At 50.1% G+C, this 10,890-nt stretch overlaps 1 protein-coding gene across 1 annotated transcript; it reads right to left on the bottom strand.

Annotated features, from left to right (window-relative positions):
• Nucleotides 1-177: 177 nt before the first annotated feature.
• LOC104072172 (glutamate receptor ionotropic, kainate 4) lies at nucleotides 178-10,824 on the bottom strand (the record flags this gene model as incomplete). Its single annotated transcript, XM_009584941.1, has 7 exons — nucleotides 178-543; nucleotides 1,083-1,201; nucleotides 3,993-4,121; nucleotides 5,547-5,772; nucleotides 8,118-8,283; nucleotides 8,432-8,605; nucleotides 10,715-10,824. Coding segments are annotated over 7 exons (1,290 nt in total), but the record flags the coding sequence as incomplete, so codon positions are not given.
• Nucleotides 10,825-10,890: the final 66 nt, after the last annotated feature.

Here is a 10,890-nt window from a genome sequence, read left to right as displayed (position 1 = left end):
GCCGAAACCAAAGCCGACCCTCCGGCCAGGCCTGCGCGCCAGCCCAAAGGTCCGCCTTGCTCTGGAGAAGCTGGGTAACTGCTTTTAATTTAAAAACGAGTTGACATTGTACAAGTCCATGTTCTGTAAAATGGAACAGGACCCTCTCGGCCCACCCCAACGCCCCCCGCCCCAGCGTTATTCGGGCTCGCTGCTGTTGGTGGTCTTCTCCCACTCCAAGCTCTCTTCGCTCTGCGCGGGCGAGCCCGCAGACGGCCGTGCCCGGAGGCCCTGAAACCTGCGGCACTCAGGGCACACCCGGATGTGCGTGCACCCTCGGGCGACCAGGGCGGCTTCTTGGGCCAGTCTTTGTGCCAGGGGATCTGGCTCGCCCCCACTGCACAGCTTCCCGTTGCTGAGCGTGGTTGTGCTGCGGGCTCGGCGTTCCTCTGGGATAACAGGGCGAGTCCGTATCATTCCCCCTCGCCTCCGACGAGGGTGGAAACTGTCCTTGCAGAGAATGATGTTGCGCAGCTCCGTCACCATTTCTTGGCACACCGACACCTGGAAGGCAGACCCGAGACATACTGCTCACCTAAGCAAGCTGTGAGCCCAGCAGCACTGCGTCTGCTCTGGATTCTGATGCCAAAGTGTTACGGACTGGGTCATTAATCTGGCCACTGGCTTTCGACACCAATGCTTGGACATTTACACATGATTTAGCCCAATAGATTCTGCCTCTTGTCAAAGACCCTCCTGTGTTCTGGATCACCAAATCAACACGAGACCCAAACCTATTGCAGGTAGAAATCCTCAGGTGATCCCATCTCCAGGAAAGGTACCTGGACATTGTACGTGTCCTTGATCCCTTCAAAAGCCCTTGGAGCATCCCTATAGCCTCAATCTTAGTAGGAGTGCATGAGAAGCTCGTGCATTTTAGACCCTGCCCAATGCATCTAGCCTTCTCGTGCGTTTGAGGTCGCGTTACTAGGAATGCTCATCTTGGCCTGGGTACATTACTTGCTCCAGAGCACTGCACTGCTGAGCACCCCGCAGATAGCAATAAACACACACTGTCCCCTCAGGACACTTTCAGGTCCTACCTCTGACTGTTCAGAGTGCCGAAGGCTCCACAAAAATTCCAGCATTGCCATAAAAATTGCTACGATTAAGCCACAGATGAGAACCACGAAGATTCCACCGATATTCTCCATTCCCAGGCCTAAAATGAAGCAGAAGAGACAATGCTGTAGAGAGGCAGACACAACATAAATTGCAAGCATCGCTGTACAGAAATGCCAAATCTTTGCTGTTTAGTTGGCATTGCATATACACATAGCCAGCACTGTCCTATTAATAGCTAACCGCATGACTCAGATAGCAAACTGAATGACTTGCAATAACTGCACGATCGAAGATGCGTTCTCAGAAATGATGATTTTGCAGATAAACAGCAAGTACATTGGAGGGAAGTACAAAGCAATTTGTGGACAAACTGAAAACAGGAGAAAAAATGAGAGATCAATTGGGGACATTAATCCCTGCAAATTATTCACCCAGCACCAGTTGCTTTGAACTTCGCAAAGGAAGATGAGCAATGTTGTTAAAGAAGCAGAGGTGAAGACGACAAGAAAGGACTTCAAAGGAAGCTGACACCAAGAAAAGCTTCTTTGACTGCATTACAAAGTGCTGGTGAAAAATGATTACAGCTGCTTGTATTGCACTAGCAAGGAGAGGTTCCAAACAAGACCAGGACCCAACACTGTTTCACACTATACAGTGACCGAATGGGGTCCCTGCCACCCAGGGGTACCTGGTAATGGATTGGGTGCTCTCTGCCCAGCACCCTCTGGCCCATGAGGAGGAAACAGCCTCTTCCATGGGGCGACTCATCTCACCTCCCTTGGACAACTCGCTTACAACGGGATGACTATCACCTCTACTGATCGTAGGAGCCATTCAGCCACCTCGGGCCAAACGCCGCACACACAGACAGCTTCACTTAGGGGAGGGACCAAATCGCATGCACGGCAGCTGCCAGCCCTGCCCTACACCGCTTGCACTCCAAAAAGCTCACCAGCTGGAAGGAAAATCCACCCCTCAGGAACCTGGCCTGAGCTTTCCATGTGCCCAGGCTGTCACTTCGCTTCCCACCGCAACCCCTGTCCCCGAAACTGCACCCTGTGCCTCCGCCCGGCGCTGCAGAACAGGACAGTGAGAGGAGCCGGGGAGCAGTGCCCGCTGTCCGAGAAACGGCTCTTCTCTCCTGTGCTGGTTGGTTTTGGGTCTCAAGCGGACTGGGCCCCTGATGGGACTGATTAATAAAAAGCATGCGGTGCTTTGCACTGAGGTGACTGTATGAGGCCATTACTCAACAAGAACATCTATAAAAATCTTCCTCTCCCCTCTGTAGCATTAAATCAAACTGTAAGAACCGATGATTTATTGACTTAATCTCTGCATGGCTTTTAGACGTAAAATCTCACCAAAATCCTTGTAAATCGCTGACCTGTTTTGTTCTAAAACTTAGGAGGTCACATTTCTTCCTCCTCCTCCGTCATTCTTTTGGCATTGCCTCCGGAGCAATCTAGTGACTCTGTAAATCAGCACTTTGCAGAGATGTTTCCAGTAAAACAGCAATTGCAGGGCAGAAAACATAGCCCATAATCACAGTTTAGACCCAAGATAAAGGCCATCCTCTCCTCTCAGCAGCTCTCAAATTTGAATTTAGGACCAGTACCTCTCTCTACATCCTTCTATCATTCTATCTGGGTGCCACCTCAGACACCCTTTCCCAAGCTCACCCGAGAGGTAGTTGCTTCCTCCGTATACACATACCAGCAGGCTACAGCCTTCCTCATTTCCCAAACTGAGGAAGTGAGCCATGATAGAGGGCACAAACAGCAGAAAAACTTGTCCAGGGTCACAGAGCATATCGCGTAGTGCCAGAAACAGCCCAGGAGCCTGCTTCCCAGCCTCCCCTTCCAAAGCCATCTCAAAACAGCCCACAGACTAGATTCCACTTCAGAGTTGCTTTTTGCACAGTCCACAGAAGAAAAGACTCCCATGTGCCTGCTCACTTTCAAAAGTAACTTCTTTAATAGCTTGTCACCTTGCCCTGAGGCCTGATGTCTTACACTGGGCCAACAACTTCTATCTCGAGACTAACAGCCCGGGCTGCCTGCAGTGCAGCGCTGCCCAACAGGGAGCACGGGCTGACAGTCCCCGCAGGGTCTCATCCAGCCTAGCTCACGAACTGCACAGACACATGCATCTACACCGGCTGCAATGTCAAGAAAACAAGAGAGCTACTATAGACCTGACTTGGCTCTCCATCTCTGTGCTCAGAAAGGTCAGAGGACTGTCCTTTCAACTGGGGGACCTGCTGGCCTCCCAGAAAACACTTGCTGAGGAAAGGGTGACTGCCAAAACTGAAAAATGCAGCAACTGCGTTAAGCTGGCAACTGCTCTCACGCTGGGACATCAGCCTAATGTGGTAGCTTTTATGGCAATTTGCATAGCATTACCCAAAAGAATTTGCTCCTCAGTTTACAGATGTACTAATAAAGTCCTTGTGTCCTTTCCCCCGGCTGTTTAAAAGGCGCTTTCACTTGGAGCCATTAACCAGCGGGCCTGTGGTGGAGATCCATCTCCCTTGAAGGAACCCAGGATTTTGGTCTGATCCCTTTAGCCATCCATTTTCCCATGTAATGCTGCAGACATTCATTAGAAGCTAATTTACCCTCCATATGCCTCCAATATTTGTCATTTGGTTGTTCCCGCTATCTCTGCCCCAGGCAAAAACACACAGCATGAGGCACAGCAGAGCTGTTTGGCTTTCTCCTTGAATTGTGAAGGAAGGAATCTCAGGTCAGAAGAAGGGGAAAAAGTAATTCTCAGGCAGAAAACTGGCAGCGCTCACGTGCAGATGGACGTTCATCCTTGCACTGCTGGCAAGGACGCTTCTACAGCCTCGTCCCTTCAGCACGCTACCGGAGAGCGGCGTGGCTTACCTTTGGCTCTGTGGTCCTCCTCTTTGGGGCACTTGCCTCCTTCCCACCACTTTCGCTTCAGGATTTCCAGGCGGTTGTTCTCTTGCAACTGGAGAATGGCCAGGTCAAACTCGTCGCGAAACACAGAGCCTGCAACGCCAAGAGGTACGTGGTAAGGCACCGCCTCGGCCAGCCTTCCTCTCCACTCATCCCCGCCACCATGCCCTGCCAGTGTGCCCAACCACAAAACCTCGTCTTGGAATGGTTTGGAAGGGACTTCAGTCTATGCAAGCCCTTGAAACCTGCAGCGTCCCTGCTGGGACTGTCAACTGGTTAACGTTATTTGCAGATGGTAATTTCGCCTGTCCACCAAGACCCACATAGGCCATTTAAAGAGGTCCATTACAAGGGGGAGCTTGGGCTTCAGGGGCAGGGTCTGACCAGGCAGTTCAGTACCGCACCGCTGCTCCTCCAGACCACTGAGGTCCCTTCTCCTGTCCTTCTGCCTCCAACTTCAACCTGGCTCTAACACTCCTTCCCTCAAACTGGTGCACTGCAACAGCAGCAGGTTCAACCTAAACGCAAGCCCAAATGTTCGTGGTAGAGGAGGCTCACTTCTGCGCTCGGTACTGAGCTCTACTGCAGTCTTGATGATGTCTGCTACCAGAGATCCCGAAGAAGGGCCGTGGGAAAGACCGCAATTCTCCTGGTAACTCTGCACTATTGTCCCAACGAGCAGCTTTCTGCTCTTCTTACCTGCTACAGTTTCACTGTTTAACAAGACAATGTCAGAACAAATTTAGTCCTGAAAGTAAGGATTTGTACTCACGATCAGGTTACTGTGACTTTACAAGCTTACGCATGTTAGCTAAACTATAGTGACTGTTTGTGTGACAGTTCTTATGTAATTCACCTTAGCTTTGTATTGCTAAGTGCAGATGCGTAAAGGTCAGGAACAAGGCTTCCCGAGCCTGCGAGACTGGCAGAAAGATCAGTCGATTGCTTGCAATAACAACTACTACATCCTTTTTCTGCGCTGCCCTGGGAGATGATGTTCTCTTGCTAGCTCTCATATTTGAGAGACAAAACGCCTGCATTTGTTAAACCTGATTATTAGCTGAGATAGTGACTAAATTCTCTGTCCTGGAGTTTTAAGAACCACCAGCTGTTAAGAAACTTGTGCTAAAAACTACAAGAGTTGCAACAGCTTTACTTTTACAGCACTTCTGAGATAAAACAAGGAGCACAAAACGATTCAAAAACACTGGTTCAAAAGAGAAACAGTCAGCAAAGAGCACATACATGCAGAAAATAAGCAGCAATCTTTCACATGAATTATTTAAAGAGCCACAGTCGCGTGTCACATGGCTCTGGACCAGAGCAGGGTCTCATACATCTGGCTCTGAGCGTGCACCTTGGGCAATTGCAATGTATTTGATTTTCCTCCTGGGGTAAAAAATGACCCTGGGCAGAGCCGTGAAACGTGACATTGGCTTTAGAGCCGGTTCAGCCTTTCAAATGCTCCGGTCCTCTGCCAACAGCTGAGAAGGACTAGAATTTTTCTTCACTGCCTACCGACGGGCATGCCAATCCCGTAGCCCTTGGTGTCCAGAAGGCCCCCGACCTGCGTGAGGTTGCAATTGCGCTGACGATAATACTCGTTCATGGTGGACTCCAGCAGGAAGGCGTAATTGGAGTTCAGCACACGTGCAATCCCTTCCTCCGTGCTCTTCACAAAGACACTTGGCTGCTTGGAGTACATGTAGTTCCACATCCGCTGGTACGTCTGGTAGCGGGAGTTCTGCAGGAGAAAGGAGGCAAGTGCAGCTAAGGTGGAGCATCTTCTTGCAACATAAACCCCAAATTAGAGGCCACTATGAAAAGGCCGTAATGAGGAAAGGAGTCAAAGCAGATTTGGTGCCAGATTCAAAAAACATTTAGATAAACCTCCATTTATCCCAATGAGATTTAGAGGCCCAAATATCTTGGTGGATTTGAGACTTTGTTGGCAAAGCTGAGCATGAAATGCATGCCTAATTCCAATAGGTTCCAGCAAAGCTCTTTGCATAAATTCAATTTTAGAAAAATGAGTAGTTTCCGTAACAGTATATCAAAAACACACCAAAAAAAGCCATAAGAAATAGCTCGTGTGTGACTGATTCAAACCACCAAATGCTCCCCGTACAGCTCGCACCCCATTGTCTGTCACTGTAATCTTGTGCCTAGCAGTTCACCAGCGTCAGAACCAGACACCATCACCTTGAGAAGGGCACTGAGGGCTGGGGGCAGAGCTAAAGCTCTTTGGAGTTTGTTGTTCCCTGAATCCGGATTTTGGTTCACCCCCTCGTAAGGCAAATTAAAGTACCTGCTTAAGAGAACAGGAGTCTTTTCATTGACTGCAGTAAACTAAAGCTCAACCAGCCCCAAATCCTCAGACTTGGCTGGTGGTTGAACCTACCTTGGTTTGACTGAGAGAAAAGCTGACTACAGTTAATCTCTCTTGCCTGTGCTGAGCAAAGAGTGAAACCTGCTTGCACAAAGGCTGAAGATAAACACTCTCTGGTCTACATTAGGAGTTTCTGAATTTGCCCCTTTCCCCTCACCCTTGCATTTCTGCAGCACACGGAATCCCCTACACCACCTCCTCTCCCGGCCACCACAGCAGGTACGTGACGTGCTGCCAGGCACCCCCGCCATCGTGCTTTCAAGGGCTCATTTTCTGTGGCTGGTGAGTAATGCTGGAGAGCCTCAGGGAACCTGCTGCTGACCTAGTTACTGTCCTCGTCTGTCCAGCTCTGTCCTCTGGGTGCAGTCACTTGGGCAAGGGACAGACGAACAGGGTGTGTGTTTGCTCCTGATTCACTGCACTTTTAAACCTTAATCCTGTGTGTTAGCGTCAGGGGAAACTGCTGCCAGGGCAGGTTACAAGGCAAGGTGCTTCACCAGCAGACACACGTCTCATGCAGCCAGGAGCTGCGGGGTGGTGATGACAGCCTCGGCCATGCCTGCGTTTGACCCACCATGGCTACACCAGAGGCAAACGGATCCCAACGTAGTTTAAAGTGTTGCAAATGGTACAAGAACATCTTTTGCTAATTTATTCTCTGATACCAGCGACTCCAGTACCCACCAGGCAGCGCAGAGCCACAGTCAGGATTTTAAACTTGAAAGCCTTCCTGAAAAGAACTAAGTGAGTGCCTCGTCTACAACCACCTTAGTCACTTGGGCTCTGCTCAGCTCATTTTAGATGTAACGTTCTACTTAAAAGTAGCTTTTTGCCAAACCCCTGAAGAGTCTAAAGTTGGGCTGAAAAGCTCAGGCTCACTTGAGAGATTTCTCAGGCTTCCCAATTCAGTTCAGACTCAGGGGGGAAAAAAGTGATAAAAGCTTTCTCTCCTCTCAGAATTTCAACATGTAATAAATAAATAATCCTCAAGCAGTTCTTTGTGCATTCAGAGCACTGCAGAAAAGATTCATTTATCTCCCTTCTGAATAGAACAGGGAAGACAAAAATTAAATTGGGCTAAATGGCACGCATAAGTTTGCATACACCTGAGTTACTTGTTTTCAGTGCCACTGACCACATACAGACTCCAGCACTTTTACATATGCTAGCCTACCTGGGGTTTGCAAACATTTCTTTGCTTACCCAACCTGAGGGACTGTCATGTAAAAGCCAAGATCACATCAAAACTGCCATAGACACACATGGAAATTTGACTGCAAACGCTCATCTGCTGAAGACTCTGTTATGTCATCACTGTGACACCGGGATGTGGACCACTTTCCCACCCACGTGGTGACACTCCAAGTGTTAAGTTGCTTTCTAAGGGCAGGCAGGAAAGTCTGCTCCTCCAGGGTTCAGCTCAGATAGTCCTCCAGCATCCCAAGAGCATGCCAGGTGCTGTGTTACAAAATCCTGCCTTCCCTGTCCTCTGCCATGCCTCCCTCACCATTCATCCCATCATCACCCACTGTGGATCTAGCCCAGTCCTGTGCAACCAAGCAGCCAGGGATCTCTCCAAAGGTCCCCTCTGTGCCAGAAACCGGAAAGAAACAGGCATGACAGGCTGGGGCCATATCCAAATCTGATTAAAGGGTGCCCTCTGCACCCCCTGGCCCAGTTAGCAAAAGAATGGGGTTTACTTGGAAGAAGGTCATGCTGGAGCCACCATGAATGGTGCCGTACTCGATGGCTGTCTGGTCAGCCAGGTCATCTACGGATTCGATGGGGACATCCATCCGCTGCACGGTGAGGAAGGCTGCCAGATTAGCCGTGTAGGAGGAGATGATGATCAAGGTGAATGCCCACCTAGGGAAAGGGGAAGCGAAGACAGTGACCTGAGATTTCCCCATGGACTGAATCTGATCTCCATCCCCACCCTCTGCTTCTCCATCTGCTTCTGCCCAGAAAAGACCCACAGAGAAGCCTTCCTTAAGAGGAGGGCTGACCTCCTTACCAGACTCCACTGACGCAGCGCGTGGATAATGCTTGGGGGGCAATGGTGGAGCCTTGCTGCATGAATCCCCCGACTGGAAACCACAAGCTGTTGCCGAGAGAGTACTGATTCACGAGAAGATTGCATCTGCCTTGCGAGCAGGGGTGGGGGCTATACCATTCGTACGGTGTCAATCTAAAATGACAAGAAACAGGTAGCTCAGGTAATTCACTGGGAAATGGGGCACTCTGGAGGGAAAAAAGCCAAAAAAGAAAAGCTGTGAAGCCCTAACGCTCCCGGAGGCAGATTTTTTCTGAGGAGGAAACTCTCTGTTGTAAATTGATGCCCAGGGCTCAGAGCTGTGTGAAATGCTTGCTCTAAGACTCAGAAGCCAGAAGCTTTCTTGTAAAGATTTGCAAAAGTTTGAGAGGCTCTGCTGAAAATCTGGGCATGGGCTGCAGGGAGGCTGGAGCCCTGTGTGTGAATTCGTATCACAACAATAATTCCAGATGTTCACAGACTTGATGTGAAATTGAAGTCAAACATCTTTGGCTGTGTTCCCTGCTGGAGAATGAGCATCAATGGGAAGTTCAAAAGTGAAGCGTGTGAGACCTGACTGCATGACACCATCAAGAAAAATAACTGTATTGATGCAAATGGTTGCTCTGAGAAGGTCTGATTGCCCTGGCAAGCTCTAGGTCCCAGATCTAGTTTGAAGCCAAGTGCTGGCGTTTCAAAGCATCACATACTTTCAGTGCTTACAGGGACAGGACAGAGGTGGGAATCTGAAATAACTGACAGCCAGTCACTGAAGTGGCTGTAGCCTAGCTCTCTTTTTTTGCTGTTTCCAACCCTCAGTTCCCTGGTTGCTAAAAAGTCTTCCAATTCCTATGCTGCCGTTCATTATATTGCTAATGGTTAACAAAGCTGGTGCCTGGGAGTGTCATTCTGGGGGTACTGCCAGTACAGCTGCAGGGCCCTGCCAGCTTATGCACCATTTAACCAAAATGAGGTGTTTATTTTCATTTCTGCATCTCCTACCTCACTGTGATGCCAGCGAAGTGGAGGCTATTTCTTGAAGACTTTCTATGGCTGGATCAAGCACTGGCAGTAAAAAACAGTGCTCTGGGTCAAAAGCTCCTTTCTGCTGAGCAAAGCAGAGAGCAGCGTCCAAACCTCCATCTCCAGCAGGAAGCCACGTAAAAACATCTTTCTGGAGGATCATGTTTAAAAGATGAGGAGGGGGCTAGAGGGGCACCAAATCTCAGTCTGCAGAGAGCGCCAGACTGCATTATTCAATGGTTTCTTCGGAACTACGTTTCTGAGGCTGTAATGGCATTCGAAGAAACCATTAAAGCCCTGTCAGGATGACAACTTCAGCCATGCTAAGGGACCGAGTGACAGCACAGTTCCAATTTTTGTAATGAGAACTGGGTATGAACCGTGTCCCGAAACAGCCTTCAAGCCCTGAGCATGCCTTTGGTACACATTGCCAGGACACAGTTCAACTATGTCTGAAAAGGCCCATCTATGGCACCAACCATAAGCGGTTTGTCAGGAGGTCAGGGAAAACAGCAACGGGGCACAGACCCTAGGCCTCGACGGGAGACACGCTGCAGACAAGCACTCAGTGATACATTTTAAGGCTGATTTAAATTAGTCATAGGGAAACGGAACGGAGAGCTGTCAAGTGAGGCTTTGCACATCAACCGAGAGACTGTTGAAAGATATTAATGAACTTCCTTTTTCTGTACACACTGGGTTTTACAGGGCCGGAGGAACCAAACATCACTACTGGAATTTGCATTAATATCTCTGAATGCATTTGCCAGTACCTGCCAGCCTCCACTCTCCTGTTCAAGAAAAGTGGTTGGTTTATCTGTTGCAGATCGAGCATCTACAGGGAGCAGCACCATTTGCACAGCACCAGCCCTGCTCCCAAATCTCCTCCCACTCTTCCCACACAGCTCTCCGCACCGGCACGCACCGCTGCGGCCAAGCACGCTCCTGAATCGCGGCACGCTGCTCCTGCCCGCCCTGTCACAGCCATGCCAACAGCCATCCCGGGGCAGCCACACGCATCAGCGACGTGCCTGCGTGCGCACTCAGCAGCGAAGCCCCAGTCCCCAGCTGGCGGAGGGCAGGGGGCTGCGATGCTTCTGTCCCCCTTACCGTGCCCTCCATGCTGGGGGGATGTCCCCGTGTCCCCCTGCCCAGCCCCTCACCGCGCATCCCCCCACGGATCCGGGAGCGTGACGCTAGATGGCACCGCGAGGAAGGAAAAGGCACCGCCAGCCGCATTACCGAGCAACCAAGAAGAGGACGCAGCTGACAGCCAGGTAGGCGAGCAGCATGAAGAGCCAGACACCAGGGGAAAAGGGATCCAGGAACGAGAAGTAGCCAGGTTTGCGGCCCTGGAAGGGAAACAAAAAGGAGTTTGACCTGCTTGTATTGTTTGACCTGGCATGCTCATCTAACTC

The sequence above is a fragment of the Fulmarus glacialis genome, unplaced genomic scaffold (genome assembly GCF_000690835.1).
Source record: "Fulmarus glacialis isolate BGI_N327 unplaced genomic scaffold, ASM69083v1 scaffold8499, whole genome shotgun sequence".
NCBI lineage: Eukaryota > Metazoa > Chordata > Aves > Procellariiformes > Procellariidae > Fulmarus > Fulmarus glacialis.
Note: the sequence above shows the minus strand (reverse complement) of the source record. Positions and strands in the feature narration are given on the sequence as shown.